Genomic DNA, 20,056 nt, shown 5'->3' on the forward strand with positions numbered 1-20,056 from the left:
TCTGTGGTTTCCTTTTATAGATTGTTGCCAATTCTTTCTTGGCAAACCCTACTACCTCTGCTCTCTTTGCAACCATTTTGGTGGAGTATCTTCTGGATCGTCTGCCAGAAATGGGCTCTAATGTGGAACTCTCCAATCTGTATCTCAAGCTGTTCAAGTTAGTCTTTGGCTCAGTTTCACTATTTGCAGCTGAAAATGAACAAATGCTGAAGGTAAAGGTCATTTGTTTTAAAAATAAGTCTGCTTTAAAAACAGCACTCCTAAGAGTTTTGCACAGGAACATGAGTTATTTAATGTTTAATTTGAGAGTCACTTAATGTTAGAAGCACTATTTGTGACATATCTCCATTTTTTTTCCAAATTCCAAGTACATTGTCTTGTTTATAAGAGATGGTTTCTGTGAATATTTTCCTCTTATTTGAAACTATGAAGTAATGGACTAATTCTCAGTAGAAATGGCTGATACATGACTGTGGTCTGTGACTGCCATAAGCCATGTAACTTCATGGTCAGGACATGCATATATTCTTGCATATTTTCTCTTTGTTTCTGTATTAACTTCAGATTTTTGCTTGGATTGAAATCACTTTTTTGTGTGTTGGTGAATCTTGTTCTCTCATGTCATATTCAATGACATGTATCTCTTGAGTTAGTTTTTTCTATGCTCTTGGGAAGCCTGGGCTTAAGGAAAGCTATTCTTTCTACTGACAACATATTATGTATTCCAAGGATCTATTTATGTTGATGAGATCATCTCATTATTCAGTGAATTTAGAAGTGCTGAGCTTGTAGCAAGAGTGCACTTTCCTCATAAAAGCAGCAGCTGCCTGTATCTAGAAAAGACATTAGGGATTTAATGGAACACTGATTGTTCTCTCATAGTTTCTCTTTGCTTTTCTTCCTTGTACTTTGTACCAAACAAAATTTCTGATACCGGGGGGTTACCAATTTCCCAGAATCTTTGAAAAACTAACAGTAATATGAAGCAATATTCATATAATCTTGCTTTAATTCTTGCAGTTTGTCATCAGAATCAAGGTCATTTGGATTTTATAAGATGGTGATGAAGTTTAAAGAGTGTAATTTGCTACTTTCACAGTTTCATGCTCTGTTACTTTGTTTCTGTAGGATGAATGTTAGGGGCCTTGGACAGACACTTTAATTGAATGATGAAGGCTGTTTGCAGTATTTGCATAGCAGTCTAGAAAGCTTTTTAGATGTTAATAATATCCAGACACGTTGCTGTTTTCCTCTAGTCCATGAGAATACTGGTATTTATCAACTATTTTTAATGAATCTTGTAAGGTGTTCATGTCCTCTGCTCTAGAAAGGCCACCACTTCCACAGCCTTTTTTACTTGAGAGAGTTTGCTTTTAAAATGAGATTTTAGCTTTCACAAAACTTAAGAACTAACAATGAAATTAGTTCAGGGGTAAGTTAATATTGTTAAGTGCCTTCTCTTTTCTTTCTGACACCTCTGATTTCTGCTCCCCATTCCCAGGTACTTGAGAGGAAATATTTTCTCATTGTGTCAGATTTGCAGAATCTCATGCTAAACTCTTGTACAGTACGATGATGACAAAATTGGTATTTTATTAATCTTCAAGCTTTATTTTCTTTATAGCCACATTTGCACAAGATTGTGAACAGCTCTATGGAACTTGCACAGACTGCCAAAGAGCCCTATAACTATTTCCTGCTGCTCAGAGCACTGTTCAGATCTATTGGAGGAGGCAGTCATGATCTGTTATACCAAGAATTCTTGCCGCTGTTACCAAACTTACTCCAAGGTAGAACAACACCTTCTTTCCCTGCCCCAGCTTCTGATTTTTTTATGTAAATAGAAGTAATAAAGTTATGTTATGTAGTTGAAAACCCCTCAAAACTAAAGCCCTACCCCTGATAAGTAGCTTCTGATTTTGAGTTTAGTGATTGATTTAAATACCTTGAATGTGCTTATTTTCATTTACTATCAGCTGCTTCAGGCTCCATAGTTTTGGCTGCTTCACAATTTCTGCTGCTTGTTTTTCTTCTTTCATTGTGGGGCTGTTGGGGTTTTCTTGATTGTTTCTTTTACTTGTTTGGGGTTTTTTGCAATGGGTAACTTTGTTGGCATAAAGCATTTGGGGGATGACTGAGTAGGTGAAGCAGTGTTGCCAGGCCACCACTGGTTTTGTGGGGAGAACATGGCAGTGAGGCTCTGGCTGTTCAGCCGTTGAGGGCATGTGTGTGCACCTGCAAGGGCATGATAAATTGAACTTCAAGTAGTGCCAGACTGCAGAAAGAAATGGAAATAACAATCAGTTTGATTAATTGAGCATTTATGCTTGCAAGAACTGTGTTCCAGAAATACTGTGAGTGAGCAAGGAAATGTGGAGAGCTACTTAAACCTAAGGACAAGCTAATCAAAACTATTCCAGGACTGTAGTCTGGTTCAGATCTACAGCTGTAGGGACAATTTTTATTGTAGTTAGCAAATATATATATTATCAATAAATCATTATGTTAACCTCATGTCAGTAGATTTATGCAATATGTGAAATCTTTATGGGGAGAAAAATCACTTGGGGAGTGTGCTTAGTCTGTATGGGGCAATTAATACACTTGAATTCACTGAATGTTTCTTTTCAGGATTCAAAATATTTTTTTAAAAGTTCTGTGTGGGTTTATTTTTTATTGTTACAAGGCCGAGGTTTGAGTCAAATTATCTTTTTCTTTTCTATCTTCTGTATTCAAATGCTGCTTTATTGAGTCTAATATTAAACTTTAAAATATGTATAGATGCTTTTTCTTCTATATGTGTGTAGATAAAAAAGCATTCACTGCCTGACATCCTTAGATGTAAGTTAAAATAGTGAATGGTATTAATATTTTGTAGATCCATTATTTACAGAGCTGTAAGCTCTACAGTGTTTTAAAATATCAGATTCTCCTGAATTGATAAAATAGCAATTTTGAACAGCAAAGTGTGGACTATTTTTTTCCTGTGAGTGTATAACTTATCCATAACTTTCAGGACTTAATATGTTGCAAAGTGGCCTTCACAAGCAGCACATGAAAGACTTGTTTGTGGAGCTCTGCCTCACTGTGCCCGTTCGCCTGAGCTCGCTGCTGCCTTATCTGCCAATGCTCATGGACCCCTTGGTGTCAGCCCTCAATGGATCCCAGACCCTGGTTAGTCAGGGCTTAAGAACTCTGGAATTGTGCGTGGATAACTTGCAGCCAGACTTTCTGTATGACCACATTCAGCCAGTTCGAGCAGAGCTCATGCAGGTAAATGTGTCGTTTCCTGTTGGACCACAAGAGGTCACTGATTTGCTGAGTACCATCAGAAATTTGTGTGAGGCTTTGGTTACAAAAACTTGAAAAATCTGTCATGAAACCCGTACCAGTCTGATGTGAGTGTAGAAGGATAGTTGGTGTTGTGCTGTTAAGCTGAAAACTCTGAAAACTTAGAAGGGAATGAATTGTTTCTCCTGTATACTTTGTTAAATGGTTTCTTTCTATTTACTTTTTTTTGCTTCTCTATTTTAAAACTAGCTCTGAGCTTAATTCAGTTCAGCCCTAACTGGTTTGCTTTTTTAATCAACAATGTTGTTTAATATTTATCATAAACATGAAACTACACTCCAAGATAGCAAAGATTTTGTAGCTAATCTAAACTGCATTTAGGACAACCTTGTTACAAAGCACTTGGCTGTTGTGGACTGACACTGCTGATATTCAGCCTTGATAAGAAACTTATGCAGGGTCAGTTACCCAAATACAAGAATAAAGTGTTTTCCCTGACTTTTTTTTTACATTACAACTTGAAAAATGTTGCGGTGAGATGTTTTTTTTACATGACAACTTGAAAAATGCTGGAGTAAGCCAGGCCTGCCTGTGTACCTTAAACCCCCAGGCTTTGTGGAGAACCCTGCGCAATCCTGCTGACAGCATCTCCCACGTGGCTTATCGTGTGCTTGGGAAATTTGGGGGAAGTAACAGGAAGATGTTGAAGGAATCACAGAAACTCCAATATGTGGTCACAGAAATCCAAGGACCCAGTATTACAATTGAATTTTCAGACTGTAAAGCATCCATTCAGCTCCCAATGGAAAAGGTAAGGTCTTAAGCTACTTTCAGTGCTGAGAAACTGACTTTAAAAATATCTGTCTGGAAGTTCTTTCTTGATTTCTTCTATGAACTGTGTAAGATTTCACTCCAAAATAACAGATTTAGGCATGCTGTACTGCTCTTACAAAGTGATGGGGTAGGGAGCTAAACTGGCCCAAATAAATGTTTTCACAGAATGGGTGAGGTTGGAACTTCTGGTATATTGCTTAGTTAGGAGCAGGAGTCTCATCTAAAAGTCCTTATTTGCTTTTTGAAGTGTATCAAAAATTTGCTGTAGAAATTCTTCAGTGGGGATTGTTCTCATGACTCCAGTGATTGGGTTTTGTTTGCTGTCTCTAGAAGCACTTTGTACTGTACTGGCTTTCATCTGGCAGTCACGGTGTATCACAAGTGCTTAGTTCTCACTAATTACAGCAATCTAATATCTGAGAGTGAAGCTGGATTCTGAGATAATTTGGTCTGTAGAGTTTTAATACTTACCTTTTAAATTAGACTTTCATAAGTAGATACCATCTGAATGTAGTAAGCAATTTTCTTCACAGGCAGCTGGCTCTCTGGCTCCATCCAGCTAACAGGCTTAAAAATAGCTTGGAAAAGTGATTCTTAAAATGCAGATTTACTGATTTCTCCACTGTACTGAACTGATGAATTGAATACATATAAATACTGTAGCTGCTGACATTTACCTGTCCTGCTAGGTTTAATTCTAACTAAATTTTCCAAAAGATTTTAGCATCTAACATTGATATGGAGCAATCTGCAGCTGCTCAGTGGTGACCAAGAAAGTGTTATCGGCTGAACACTTTGTATCTATGAAAAGGAAATGTCAAAGTACAAAGAAAAAAAAGGTGGAATAAATTGAAAACAAGAAATCCTTGTTTTCTTTTAGTGCCCTGTTAGACTTAAATGGTCTGTCCAAAACTTATTTTTCTTTGAGATGCTGTGATAAAAACTTGGGATAATAAGTTAAGTAAGTGGAAATACCAAGAAGAAAAATGCCCACTTTGTAGCAGGGGCTTTTTCTGCATAAACTTATTAAGCATGGATGTTTAGCTTTAACTTGCAATTGATAATTTCTTTTTTCATGCATTCCAGAACAATTTTTACTTTTTTTTTTTTTTTTTTTTACTTAATGCCCATCTCATTTATCTTCCTGTCTTTTGTGGGAAAAGGATAGGAATTAGACAGTTGTGCTTTTATATATTATCTCTACATACATGAGCACAAAATAGAAATTTCCCAAAGAGATGTACTCCCCCTTTTTAATCATCTTCACGTCTTAAAAGATTGATTCAAATTATTCTTGAATGTATTAAATCTTGCAAAGGAAGAGTACTATTTCCATTAAATAACTGGTGTTTAGAAGTTGCTCACAGGGACATTTCATCATGCATGGAAAGGTACCACTTATATATGGATATAAATGCGTTGTATACATACAGTATAAAGAGATTTGACACAGCAATTATTGCTGAAGGGAAGACAAGGAAAATTTCTTTTTGGGAAAGGGGAGGGACACAGTGAAGGTTTATTTCACCCATGACTTGAAATGCTTTCTGACCATGGAGGTAAATGTGTCTGCCATCAAACTCAGCACGTACAAAAGCTCAGAAAATACCGTGGTGTTTTCAAGTCATGCTCTCGGGCCCTCTCTGCATGTCCTAACTCGGGCACTCCAAACTGTGCCCACTTTGAAACTATTTTTAATAAATATTAATGGTCCCATTTCCTTGATTGATGACCTTATGGTAAAAGCCAAGAGTAAGGAGTGTGTGGGTTCTCTTGTTCCATTGCAGGCAATCGAGACGGCCCTGGACTGCCTGAAGAGCGCCAACACGGAGCCCTATTACCGCAGGCAGGCCTGGGAGGTCATCAAGTGCTTCCTGGTGGCCATGATGAGCCTGGATGATAACAAACATGCACTGTACCAGCTCCTTGCACACCCCAAGTATGACAATTCTTTAAACGTAAATATGTATGTAAAATTTATGGTGTCTTGGAGCAATCTAGTTTAGAGACAGTGATTAGTCTGTGCAGTTCATGGGGGTTTTGCCTGCTGGTGAAAAGGAGTTTTGTTAGCATGTTTTTTAATGCCAGTGACATGTTAATGTTTCATAGTTTAATTTTCTTCCCCTAATTACAATCCTGTGTGTAATCTATTATATATGATCAATATGATTAATTTTACTTTCATTTTTTAAAATAATTGGAATATTCTAGTGCTTAATTGCATTTTAGAGATTAATTTAGATTGTGACATTTTGTATGTACATCTAAGCTTTTACTAAAGTGAAAGACAAAATTCAGTTTCATTTAGTGACTAAGCTATAGCATAGTCACACGCAGCCTCTATTTATCTTGGTGTGGGAGCCTTTTATTGGAGCTTTTATTACATGTTTTGCAATTTTAGTCATTGATATTTCATGAGTTTATTGCTTTTAGACAACTTTAACATCTTTGCCTAAGAAGTGTGGGCTGACTGACTCTTGCAACGTAGTAAGTGCAGCTAAAGAGCATAGTAGCTTTCACAGTTTGGGCTTGTTAGACTTGACATAAATATAGATTTGCAGTGAATACGTTTTGTTGAGCAGTGATTTGATAAATAATGTTTCAATCATTCAAGATTAAAATCAAATGTCATTTTACAAAAGGGAAAAATGTCAAAATATTGAAAATGACATTCTGTAATTGAGTTGCAGTGTGATGCCTGTGTACCTATTATTGTGTATACGTGGCTTCTTCTGAACCACTGGTTTAAATGTTCCTGATGAAATTAAGCTATCCATCATGCTGGAGACCAGTGGCTGACAAAATTAATTTGGGTTGAGAGATTGGTCTAGCTCTATCAAAGTGAGGGGAAAACAGGAGGTGGAGAAGGACTTGGATATGGAGAGCAAACTGTGAATGAAGTTTGAGCTGGGCTTCTGTTGAACACACCCTTGTGTTGCAGCTTCACAGAGAAGTCCATCCCCAGCGTGATCATCTCGCACCGCTACAAGGCCCAGGACACGCCGGCCCGCAAGACCTTCGAGCAGGCCCTGACCGGGGCCTTCATGTCGGCCGTCATCAAGGACCTGCGGCCCAGCGCCCTGCCCTTCGTGGCCAGCCTCATCCGCCACTACACCATGGTGGCCGTGGCTCAGCAGTGCGGTGAGTGAGGGGACACGGCTCTGGGTGTCCAGGGGAGCTGGGCACAGCACAGTGCTGTACACACAGTGTGGTGAGTGAGGGGACACGGCTCTGGGTGTCCAGGAGAGCTGGGCACAGCTCAGTGCTTGTACACACAGTGTGGTGAGTGAGGGGACACGGCTCTGGGTGTCCAGGGGAGCTGGGCACAGCTCAGTACTGTACACACAGTGTGGTGAGTGAGGGGACACGGCTCTGGGTGTCCAGGGGAGCTGGGCACAGCTCAGTGCTTGTACACACAGTGTGGTGAGTGAGGGGACACGGCTCTGGGTGTCCAGGGGAGCTGGGCACAGCTCAGTGCTGTACACACAGTGTGGTGAGTGAGGGGACACAGCTCTGGGTGTCCAGGAGAGCTGGGCACAGCTCGGTGTTTGTACACACAGTGCGGTGAGTGAGGGGACACGGCTCTGGGTGTCCAGCGGAGCTGGGCACAGCACAGTGCTGTACACACAGTGCGGTGAGTGAGGGGACACGGCTCTGGGTGTCCAGGGGAGCTGGGCACAGCTCAGTGCTGTACACACAGTGTGGTGAGTGAGGGGACACGGCTCTGGGTGTCCAGGAGAGCTGGGCACAGCTCAGTGCTTGTACACACAGTGTGGTGATTGAGGGGACACGGCTCTGGGTGTCCAGGGGAGCTGGGCACAGCTCAGTGCTGTACACACAGTGTGGTGAGTGAGGGGACACGGCTCTGGGTGTCCAGGAGAGCTGGGCACAGCTCAGTGCTTGTACACACAGTGTGGTGATTGAGGGGACACGGCTCTGGGTGTCCAGGGGAGCTGGGCACAGCTCAGTGCTTGTACACACAGTGTGGTGAGTGAGGGGACACGGCTCTGGGTGTCCAGGGGAGCTGGGCACAGCTCAGTGCTTGTACACATGGCTGTTTGTTTTAAAATCACAGTGTTTCAGTTCCTTCTGGTTAGCTACATTGGATTTTTGTTTGATGGTAGAATTATGTTTAATTCTTTAGAGCAGCGGGAATTATTAAACAAATTTTAGGAAGCAATCAGTCACCTAATAGTGCTCTGCAAATGCTACAGAAATGAAATAACTGCAGCACAGAACAGCTTATACAGTTCCAGAGCATTTGTGTAACTTAATACTCACAGTACTATTTGCAGATGGTCTTTAATTAGGTTGCTTCCAGTTGTGGTTTTGAAGGACCTTTAGGGGAATTAAGTAAATGTTGGAGCATTACAGTGTCTAATATCCAAGAAGAAAACTTTTTGTTTGGGGTGTATGACAAGTAATTTTGTAAAAGGCATATTATAAGCATATCACTCTTCATTGTCACATTTATGTAACTGGGATTTTTATGACTCTTCATTTTTAATTAATCTTCTTGCAGTGCATAGTCTACTGCATAGAAGAAAATATTCAAGTAGATGTAATCTTTTTTTCTCCTAGGAGTGAAGGGTGCCTTACAATCCATTTATATGCAAATAGGCACAGGGCTTACTGGTTTTGCCATCAGCTAGTCCGAGGAGTAGTAAAATCTAATTAAAAGACTATTCATATTGAAATATCCATTGTTTTATCTTTATTTCCCCTCCCCCCCATTCCCTGTTACAAATTCCAGGTCCTTTCTTGCTGCAGTGCTATCAGGTTGGGAGCCAGCCTAGCACAGCCATGTTTCACAGTGAAGAAAATGGGTCCAAAGGCATGGATCCCTTGGTGCTTATTGATGCCATAGCCATCTGCATGGCATATGAGGAGAAGGAGCTCTGCAAAATAGGAGAGGTGGCCCTAGCAGTGATATTTGATGTTGCAAGCATCATCTTGGGTTCAAAGGAAAGGGTAAGATTTTTAAAAATGTATTGCAATGATTGAGTTTCAGCCAATGCCATTTTGCTTCTAAAATTTTGGAGGCTACCAGAGGATGAGAAAAGGAAACTGATCAATTTCTTTGTTTCCAGGCTTGTCAGCTTCCCTTGTTTTCATACATTGTGGAACGTCTGTGTGCTTGCTGCTATGAGCAGGCTTGGTATGCTAAACTAGGAGGTGTTGTGTCCATTAAATTTCTTATGGAACGGCTGCCCCTGATCTGGGTCCTCCAGAACCAGCAGACTTTCCTGAAGGCACTTCTCTTTGTTATGATGGACCTAACTGGAGAGGTATGTAATGAATGAATTTTATTAAATAGTGTGGGGAAAATTTCTGGCCTTAAATTCACACAGGTTGAACTGTTAGTAATATTGATTTCACTGAACTTCAGAATGCATTTTACCTGCAAGAGTTAATGAATTCTAGTAATTTTAATTCAAACCAAGTTCTGAAGTTAGAGATGAGGTCAGATTTTTCCACATAACTTTGCTGAAGTTTTTGAGGTTACAATTGCTGCTTTCAGAGTAGAAATGTACAGGCCACACATAGATCACAAAAGAACACAGATTCACTGCCGCTTACCACAGAATCACTAAGCTTAGTTGGAAATCAGAATCACAGGATTCATCAAAATCAAATTCTAAGTTGGTGAGTAAGGTGTAGATTTGTGATCTTTGTTCTGTACTTAGCTGATAAAAATGATCTCTGATGCCTCAGGTTTCCAATGGAGCAGTTGCTATGGCAAAGACCACATTAGAACAGCTCTTGATTAGATGTGCAACTCCTTTAAAAGATGAAGAAAAAACAGAAGAAATCCTTGCAGCACAGGAAAAGTCCTTCCATCATGTCACACATGACCTTGTTCGAGAAGTGACCTCTCCAAACTCCACTGTGAGGAAACAAGCCATGCATTCCTTGCAGGTGCTTGCACAGGTCACTGGCAAAAGTGTCACAGTCATCATGGAGCCACATAAAGAGGTAAGCAGAAATATTCACTGAACTGGAGCTTCAAGTTGTTTTCCAGTTTGGATTTACAGAAATGCTTTTTTTGCTACGTTTTTGCACACTAGTAAATTAAATTTGTAGTGCTTTGATGGCATATATTTGTCATTTGCTACCTTTTGTTGTTCAAGCTTACACAATGGCTGGAGCACTACAGAGATTCATACAGGCTCTGCTTGACACTTAGCCAGTATTTATACTGTCTTCAGGTTGATTTACTTCCTTAAATTATGGGCTGCTCATCCTGCCACCAATCAGACATAGGCTAAGCCATATAGATATTACATTTTGATACTCAATTTTGCTGTTCTAAAAATGTGGCATTATTGCCATGCCTTTCCCTATCCAGACAGAGACTATAAACTTCAAAGCTGGTTGAAATATATTTTGGCTAGATACTCCTTAAAACTGATATTGATTAGTCTTTTGGAAGATAATTGAATGCATGTAAGTCTTAAGGGCCATGATAACATTCCAGATTATGCTGAGAAACTCCTTAATTGATATCTTACTTTGCTGAGGCTGTTCAATGAGGAAGGTGAGAAGTTGGTTTAATGGAAAAAAGTTACACAAACTTTTTTGGTCTTCTCATGTTTTAGGAGCTTAAAATATTCTTGTTTGTTGACTGTTTGAAATGCTTCAATCTGTGAATTTCTTTGTTGTTCATGATGTTGTGTGAAGTTACTAAATATCTTAGATCTGTTCTCAGAGAATATGTATTAATTACAGCTACTCCACTGTTTTGTGAACTGACTGTGAATCAAAGTAATTCAGAGAATTACTTTTCCTCCAGCTTAATTTCTTCTCAAGACACATCTGGAGCCCCAATAGAAAATGGATAGAAACCTAGAGCCATGACTAATGGTGTCTTCTTGGTGGCTGGGTCTGTGGGGTCATTTCAATAGCTACTAATTCAGTAATCTAAATTCCATCACGTAGGTACTCCAGGACATGGTTCCTCCTAAAAAGCATTTGCTTCGGCACCAACCTGCAAACGCCCAGATTGGCCTGATGGAGGGAAATACATTTTGCACAACTCTGCAGCCCAGATTGTTTACAATGGATCTGAATGTTGTGGAACACAAGGTTTTCTACACAGAGGTACTTTGTTTTTATGTTCTCATCTTTGAATGTAGATGCTTCTGTATGATGGTGTGAGTACTTTCATTGTAAAAAGTACATATTTTAATTTGTGCATTTTAAACTTTGACTGAAAAGCAAGAATTTCCCTTTTGAAACATCAAGTGAAGTCTGCTTTGCCTGCAGCAGTCAATGCACAGGATCCTTTGGTTTTGAGTTAAGACAAAAAGTGCTGTAGATTAAAAGCTGTCTGTAAAGGTGGGGGTGAGATAGTGGTGTTTCAAATATGAGTAGCAATATTAAAATGATTGTTTATTTTTTCCCTAGTTACTGAATTTGTGTGAGGCTGAAGATGCTGCCCTAATGAAACTACCTTGCTACAAAAGTCTTCCATCACTTGTACCTCTTCGAATTGCAGCCTTAAGTAAGTAAAACCTCCTAAACAAGACTTGATGCAGTTAAATGTCCTTGTGAGCAATGGGCAGTCTGCTTCCTGAGATCAGCAGAAAACCTGAGCACTGGAAGACTGATGACTGCTTTCCTGAGGTTACAGTTTAATGGAGAGAATAATGGGAAAGTATTGCTGCCTTCTTAATGACTAGATTTCAGTTTTCTGAAAGGAACCCAAAATATTTTTAGATTAATTATGTTATAAAGCATTAGGAAAACTATAGAATGTTAATAGAATTCTCATTCTTTTACTATTTTATGATGCCTGTTGATTTTGGCAATGCATACAGTACTTTAGCTGTCTGCAATTTGAGATGACATAAGAAGCTATAAGAGAAGCAGTGTAGAATTAGGGTTTATTTTCTCCTCTCCTTTGAAATTGAGTTAACAAAGAGAACAAATTTACTTTGATATTTGCAGATGCTCTAGCTGCCTGCAATTACTTGCCTCAGTCAAGAGAGAAAATCATTGCTGCACTTTTCAAGGCCCTGAACTCAACAAATAACGAGCTGCAGGAGGCAGGAGAAGCATGCATGAGAAAGGTGACTGTATTGAAACAACATTCCTTTTGAGGCCATTGTTCTCTCTGCTTAACTTCCTTGGTACAAGACTTCTTGGGAATGTTCTCTACAGGAAATATTGTTGCTCTTTTCAGCTTATGTTAGTGATGCTGATAAAAGTTTGTGTCAGATGTGTTTGTTTGGGATTTGAACTTTGTCATTATCCAGGTTGCAATTAAGAATTATAAGCTCTTGGATAAGGACCATGGTAAATCTTTAAGTCTTTCTCTGCAGTCTTTCCCTCTTTCTGTTGGGCTGCTCTTTGTAAAATGAGTCTTCTTTTCTAAATAGCTTCAAATGTGCAGGCTTGGCTTTATTGTAAAAATTGTATGTTTTTTCTGTGTTCCTAAAAGAAGTGGTGGAGATCCCATAGTTGGTTTTGGACAGCAGAGTTAGACCTACATCACAGTGTGATGGTTACCTTAAGGAGCAGGACCCTGACTGTCCTGTTTGAGGTCAGAATTACTGTCCTTGCCTTACACTGCCGTGTCTGACCTGTGGATGCTACATTATCATCTATAAAGGCTGGAAGAACAGGGAAAGGATATTTTTTCATCATGATTTATTGTTCAATAGCTGTGCCTAATTGTGATTCAGCAAGATTTTAATTCCATTCTTTTAAATGAAAAGAAACAAGCTAATGAAATTCCTTGCAGCCTCTTTGTAATGCTGTGTAGATGGGCTGATATGGAACAGGGAATGTAACTGCAGTAATAATGCTGGTTTGCATTTGTTTGTGCCATTGACTGGCCAGAGGTTGTGTGACTTTTCATGTCACTGTGGTCATGAGAAGGAAGGCACTTACTATTTATGGCTTGTTAACAACACAGTTGGGTTCAGAGGTAGCAAATAAGGGTTGTTCTGACCTATACATCAGGTTTGTCTGATTGTTTTTTCCTGGGATAAACTCATGCCCACAGGATATTTGGTTATGACAGGAAATATTCTCTGTGGCTGCTTGCAGTCAGGCTCTTTTGACCTTTTCTGTTGCTCAGGATGCATGCAGGTTGTAACACAGAAATTTGCTCTATTGCCTTCAGCCAGATTCACAGGCAGTTCCTAATATAGTGCCTAAGTAATTCAGTCTGTCTGCAATTACAATCTCCTTGATTTACTTGATTATTTTATGGAATGTCCTGCTGTGTGTCAGAAATACCTCAGTGCTTCCCAAATCCATCTTGTCACTGTGTGTATTTCCAGCACTAGATGTTGCTTGAACTATTGTTTTGAAGGAAAAGAAAAAAAGAAGAAAAATCAAGTCAGCTGTATCTATTTTAAGAAAAATGCTTGCACAAAAGTCATGTCCCTCTCCACCTGTATCTTCATTGTGCCCTCTCTTGCAGTTCTTGGAAGGAGCTACCATAGAAGTTGATCAAATCCATACCCACATGAGGCCATTGCTGATGATGCTGGGGGACTATCGGAGTCTGACCCTCAACGTTGTGAATCGTCTGACCTCAGTCACCAGGCTTTTCCCAAACTCTTTTAATGATAAATTCTGTGATCAGATGATGGTAAGCCCATCCAAGTTTTTATTTTAGCTCTTCCAGAAAAAATTTTCTTCTAGCTACTATTTTTATTTGTGAAAAATCAAAGACGTTCAGTAGTGACTCAATGTATATAGATTTTGTTTCACTGTTAAGAGAAAGCCCCAATTTCCTTAAACATTTTGAGTAAATTTCTGAGGGGCTTCTAAACGAAAAAATGAAGATGATTTATTTTTAGTGAAGACATAACTAGTTATGCTAAGTTTTGCTTGGACAAATTTATCTTTAAGCAAGGTGCCACTTGCACCTTTAACAATTTTACTTCTCAATGCACTTAATCTGTTTTGATGCTTTCTTGATTTATAAATTTTGGGAGGTATTGCTCTGTTTATTTGCTGGGTTTAAACTGAGTATATGAATTCTTTATCCTCTTTGCATGAATATTTAAATGAATACACGTCAAGCAAGTCATCAGAGTGTAAGACTATTGGTTTTAAATTTATTGTATATATATATGTTCTTACAATCCCTGATTTTTTGAATATGAAGAGGATTTCTAGCAACAGCCAACTTTTCAACTTGAGGGAATGAAAATAACTGATAATTCTTCCCTTTGTTTCCTTCAGAGAATTATTTCTGCCTCTCTATTGTCTCTTGTAGCATATACTAAAGTGGAACAGTCTAATTAGAAGAATAATGCTAATTATCCTTCCTTTGTAGCAACACCTGCGTAAATGGATGGAAGTTGTAGTTATTACACACAAAGGTGGACAACGCAGTGATGGAAATGTAAGTTAATGAATGCTTTTGTGTGAGAAAAGAAGAAATAAATAGTATTAATGTTTTGGAATTAAAGAACTCCTTCAGTTGTAAATGCTGCCATAACTGATTACACACTGATGCTTTGTTACAAGCTAACAGACTCGTTGGAGAGAATGTAGAATATTGAATATCTGCTAGAAATCTCAGGAAGAGGAACTTCTTATCTGCTGACAATGGTTATTTTAGAGACTGTTCTAGGTTAGTGTGGGAGCAGCATTTGTAATTCTTTTCCCCCTCAGGATTTTCTGCTTAGAAATCTGTTCTTGACTGGAATGGCTGATGAGCTCAGCAGCATAATCCCCCATTTTTCATTAATATGTTTGATGTTCATAATATAGCCTTTTGAAAATTATACATAATGATAACATAATCCCAGTTAATTTAAAATTTAATTTACTTAAAACAAGTTCAATATTTACTAGTTGGGATCCCATTAAAATCACTCTCCCAGTAAAACTAATGGCCTCAGTGTAGAAGCATGGGAAGCTGATCACTTCCCTTTTAAATGGAAAAATGTGCAGTGTAATGTCAATACTGTGTGCTCTTAGCAATACTGATGGGAATTCCTGCCTCAGTGCAGTTTCCTGTACATTACCAGAGGTCCCACAATTCTATTAATATTTTACTAAATGCTTTTATTAAGTGTTGAGATTTGTGATTGCACCTAAGAAAAAAATGGGGGGAATTCTATTAATGTCTTTGTTTCTCAAATTAAAATGAAATTACATTGGCTTTTTATTTCCCTCAAAATGTGGAAATGGCTTAATGGCTTTTCATTTCCCTTTCCTGTCATTACAAAGAGAGCTTTTAATCTGAATTTGGTCATTGCTTTATATTAGACCTAGATGTTCTCTAATGAAGTAGAATAAGATTGGTTTCTTATGTTTTAACTAAAACACTGTGCATCCTTCAGTTAACCTCATTTTATTCATGCCAGAGTAGTTCTAAGGCCTTAATATACTTTTGGAATTTATCTTTCCTCAAATGTGATGATTACAGATATCTTGCAGATCTTTTTGTAGCAATAATCTTTTAAACTACAATGTGGCACCTCCAGAACAGTTTTTATTTGTCACTAAGTCATGTTTAGTTGTGGATTTCCCTGATTTTAATGTTTTTTGTTGATATTATCTGTGTAGTTATGCATTTAGAGAGATAAGTTGAGTGAAGAGTGCACACCAGACACTTGAGAAAGAATCTGGAGGAACAAGAGAGTAGAATTGTATCAATGCAAGCTGATTGTATATTACTTTTCTGTTTCCTAGTTGTTGCTCCAAAGTTTCCTTAAAAATTGAGAAACTGCAGGAGCACACAGCTTGTTCTTTGTACAGTTGCTGTGACAGGCTGTGTTCATGTGTCTGTGTGTACATTGTGCTGTTGAAAACCAGGGATGGTGAAACTGGTGATCAGTTATTACTGCTGGCATTTCACTTTCTCTCCTCTCTTCACGATCCTAGTGAGATTCCAGCATCTGAGACACTCATTAAAAGCAGTGTTGGGGAGTAGGCTGGATCATTGACACTGTGTGGTTGAGTAGAGGAGCTGCTAAACACTCAGTGGAGAACAGAACTGACCAGGAAAGCCTGATGTGCCCTCCTTGTGCTGGTGCTGTTCCAAGCATTCCATCCTTTTCCAGCAGCATGGGATGAAGTTGCCCTTTGATGGTGGTGTCAGGCAGTTCTCCAGCACTGTGCAGATAAAGGCTGGTCAGCAAAGCCTCTTACAGAATACTTAAAAGGTCTGTGGAGTGAGTTTTCACATGAAAATGGTCACTACAGACCAACTGAAAAATTAGTTAGAAATGCTGCATAGTGATGAGTGCTGTAAAGATCCACACTGATGCCAGAATAACTAAGCCTTGTTCACCTAAATAATTTATGACAGCCCTGCTGTGATCCTGAGCTGTGATCTGGCTGTTTAGAGAAATGAACAAATTAAAATGTAATATATTAAGTAATGATTAAAATCAAATTCATTGGTCCAGGGAATAAAATATTTGATTGAAATCTTTCTTTCTCTCTTCCCTGCCTTTCCAAGGAAAGGCATGGGATTTCAGGTCATGTCTGGTAATTGAAAGAATAAGTTTTGAGTAGATGGTTGCCTCCAGCTGTCCCTCTTGTCAGAGGGTGGAAATTTCCATGGTGGGAATTCTGCATCACAACCTAGGAGGAGTTTAGAGGACTTCATAGCTTGGTAGCTCAAGTAGTGAAAGTGGTTTTGTATTAGATGGTGGCCAAATTTGTCTTCAAAGATGCTATAATGTTGTTTCCTCTGACTTAATCAGCTCTATTATTTTTTTTGTTCAGTTTAAATATTTGAGAAGCTATGTCTGAAAGTAGAAAAAAGCATGAATTTCATCCTAGTTCTTTGGAGGACAGTTTGGAGCATGTGAGATGCTGATTGTCTCCATTCCTTCTGTTTGAGATGAGGAAGTAACTGAGCTGAAGTTAGACTGCAGCCTGAAGAGGGGCATGTGCTGATTTGTACATTTATTTGATGTTTTTATGGGCTTTTTCCTTTCATGCTGTGACTTCTGTTTTGGTTCCGCATGCCACGGAAAGGGTAGAGGTGAGAAACTCAGTGCAGGCACCAGGAACTTTTTTTTGTTGTCATGGTTTCTTTTGTTGTTGTTTGGTTTTACTTTTTCTTTTAACTTGTGGTTTGTTAGTTTTATCATTGTATTTTGGGCACAGTGCATTGTGCCTTTGAGTGTAGTGCTGTGAATTGTCGTCTGTTTGTCTGTTTTGATCACGTTGCAGTTAAGGACGTTGAGCATGTTTGTACCAGGAAGAGCAGGATTTTTAGTTTCTTTGAAGTCCTAAGTGGTTTCAAAAGGTTTTTATGTGTTTTCAGCCCTGCACTTCAGTCCATGAGGGGTCTTGTGGGGTCTGTCTGGGCAGATCAGGTTAAGGGAGTGGAGCCTAATGCTTTGTGTTTAAATTTAGTTGAGGAAATGTAATGCACTTGGTAAAATCATCTTGGATACTGGAACTTGGTTTTAGAGAGATGGTGAAGGTGGTTTTGTTGTTTTGTCTTTTCCTTTCCCTTTTCTCACTAATGGAAATCTACACTCTAGCTAGCTGAAATACAGTCTCTATTTAAATCACACAATGAAAAAAATGCAAAATGATTTTGGACTTTTGGAGAATTTATTATCTAGTGGAAGAACAGAGCTGACTTTACAGTAACCAGCTGTTTGTGAGACAGGCTGAACAGTGCTGTGAGAAAGCTGAATCTCTCTTCATGTATAATCTGGGGTGTGGGGTGTATAGCAGAAATGCTTTAGGGGGGAAGGTCTGGCTGTTTGGTGCTTGACCCACTTGGTGTAGAGCAGTGAGCACTCTAACTCCCTCATCAGCAGTATCATTACAGTGTTTAGCTCTTACCTGTAAAACACCTCTCCACTGGCAAGGAAAATCAAATTTAAACCATGATATTACCAGAGAGGGTAGGGCAGACTTCCACAGGTGCAATTTTTTCATGCAATATGGTAAATAGATGCTGTGTCTATGTTAACCTTTTGCATTTGGCTGCTGGCTATGCTAATACAGAGGGGAAAAAAGAAGTAAGATGTATGATACTGTTTTTATACATTATAGCCAGTAATATTTATTTAATTGTTTTCTTTTTACCTGTAGGAAATGAAGATTTGTTCAGCAATTATAAATTTATTCCATCTGATCCCAGCTGCCCCACAGACTCTGGTTAAACCTCTTCTGGAAGTTGTTATGAAAACAGAACGAGCGATGTTAATCGAGGTAAAAGTGGAAGTTAACATTGCTGAAATTTTTGCTTTATTGTCTTAAACATTAGTGTGTGATGATTATATTTTAAATATGGTGTGAGAACATTTGATGCTAAAATATGCTCTTCAAGCCTTTAGGAGGTATTAACATTTGCCCTACACCCTTAGAAGTGAAGCTTTGAAAGTATCAATAAATTCTCATCATGCAAGTTCTGAACATTTTGTATCTGTATAAATGCCAAGTCAAACGTATTTTTCTGAGTGGTAGTAAATTAGTGGGAAATACTCTATACTCTGCATTTTTAATTTAAGGTTTATGAATTTTTCAGGCTGGCAGTCCATTCAGAGAACCACTGATAAAGTTTTTGACACGTCATCCATCCCAGACTGTGGAGCTGTTCATGATGGAAGCCACTTTAAATGATCCACAGTGGAGCAGAATGTTTATGGTAAGCTGCGTGGGGAGAGGAGCTGGAAAAAACCCTCAGCTTGACAAATTTGATGAACATCTTTTGCATATTTTTTGCTTGTATGACCTTGTAGTCCTTAATCATGGTCTTACTCTTGACTGCCAGGTTCCTGTTCCTGGTTTTGTATTTGTTTTGTCCTGAAGTGTTGATTGTATACCTTTCCAGATCATGTAAGGCTATTACTGAAGTGTAGATGTTATTTTTATATACGTGAAATACAACCTCTGCAACTTTAGTGTGGCATATAAAAGCTACAGGATGATATAGTTGCCTGGTATTTTGGCTTTTAAAGGTTATTAAAATTATTTCTTCCCCTTTTGCAGAGTTTCTTGAAGCATAAAGATGCCAAACCTCTGCGGGATGTGCTGGCAGCTAATCCCAACCGATTTATCACCCTGCTGCTGCCTGTGGGTGCCCAGGCAGCCGTGAGACCTGGCTCCCCCAGCACCACCACCATGCGCCTCGACCTGCAGTTCCAGGCTATCAAGGTGCTCATTTATCTTGTTTGTCTCTGCACTGGATAGCTGAAACCTCTTCAGCTACAAGCCTCTTACATCCAGGCTTTCAGTGAGTGTGTGTGTGCATTACAGCTCATAGAAAAACACTTGAAGAAATGTGGAGTGTTTGTAGCCAGAGCTGCTTTGAGAAGGGAAAAGAGACTCAAATTATCTCTTTTTTTTTTGTCAAGTAGGATACAGGAGGACAGCATGACAACAAAACTAAAAAAAAATAATTTATTTTTGTAAATCTAAACTATTTTGTATTTCACTCTTTTGTTTTGCTGTTGAATATTTTAGCACCCTTAATTGACCTTAAGCAAGTGCTCATGTATCATTGTTTCTCCTGACAGATCTCTTGTGTGTTGACTGTGCATTTGTCTTGTTTTGCTTTGGACAGATCATAAGTATTATTGTTAAGAATGATGAATGTTGGTTAGCAAATCAACACTCCTTGGTGAATCAGCTGAAACGTGTATGGGTGAGTGAAGCTTTTCAGGAGAGACATAGGAAGGAGAATATGGCTGCAACAAACTGGAAAGAGCCCAAGCTGTTGGCCTATTGCTTACTGAATTACTGCAAGTACGTAAAAATCTTTAGTTCCTAGACCCTGCCTGTATTTTTTTAATATTAATTTTGGAAATACTGTAAAGGTGTATAGGCCTACTATAAATGGTTTGCAGTTATTGAAGAGGAAGTGTAATATATCTCCTAATACTGCTATTAACTTTAAAACATTCCTGTGGTACTGGCTGCTCTTGCTTCTCTGCTCCTTTAAAAGATGAATTTCATCAGCATAGTAGTTTGGGTATTTTTTTCA

The 20,056-nt window shown here is 38.8% G+C and overlaps 1 protein-coding gene across 3 annotated transcripts in view; it reads left to right on the plus strand.

Moving 5' to 3' along the window:
* Positions 1-20,056, plus strand: part of TRRAP (transformation/transcription domain associated protein) — a 75,851-nt gene that overhangs the window by 11,946 nt on the left and 43,849 nt on the right. For all 3 annotated transcript variants that reach the window (XM_050980025.1, XM_050980024.1, XM_050980026.1), the window contains 18 exons: positions 21-212; positions 1,625-1,790; positions 3,017-3,273; positions 3,902-4,102; positions 5,913-6,064; positions 7,067-7,266; positions 8,879-9,096; positions 9,216-9,413; positions 9,841-10,101; positions 11,065-11,226; positions 11,533-11,629; positions 12,076-12,197; positions 13,559-13,729; positions 14,423-14,491; positions 18,163-18,282; positions 18,599-18,718; positions 19,063-19,227; positions 19,637-19,818. In XM_050980025.1, coding sequence (XP_050835982.1) covers positions 21-212; positions 1,625-1,790; positions 3,017-3,273; positions 3,902-4,102; positions 5,913-6,064; positions 7,067-7,266; positions 8,879-9,096; positions 9,216-9,413; positions 9,841-10,101; positions 11,065-11,226; positions 11,533-11,629; positions 12,076-12,197; positions 13,559-13,729; positions 14,423-14,491; positions 18,163-18,282; positions 18,599-18,718; positions 19,063-19,227; positions 19,637-19,818 — 3,053 coding nt within the window. The remainder of the gene's footprint in view (positions 1-20; positions 213-1,624; positions 1,791-3,016; positions 3,274-3,901; positions 4,103-5,912; positions 6,065-7,066; positions 7,267-8,878; positions 9,097-9,215; positions 9,414-9,840; positions 10,102-11,064; positions 11,227-11,532; positions 11,630-12,075; positions 12,198-13,558; positions 13,730-14,422; positions 14,492-18,162; positions 18,283-18,598; positions 18,719-19,062; positions 19,228-19,636; positions 19,819-20,056) is intronic.

Source organism: Serinus canaria, chromosome 14, assembly GCF_022539315.1.
Source record: "Serinus canaria isolate serCan28SL12 chromosome 14, serCan2020, whole genome shotgun sequence".
Taxonomy (NCBI): Eukaryota; Metazoa; Chordata; class Aves; order Passeriformes; family Fringillidae; genus Serinus; species Serinus canaria.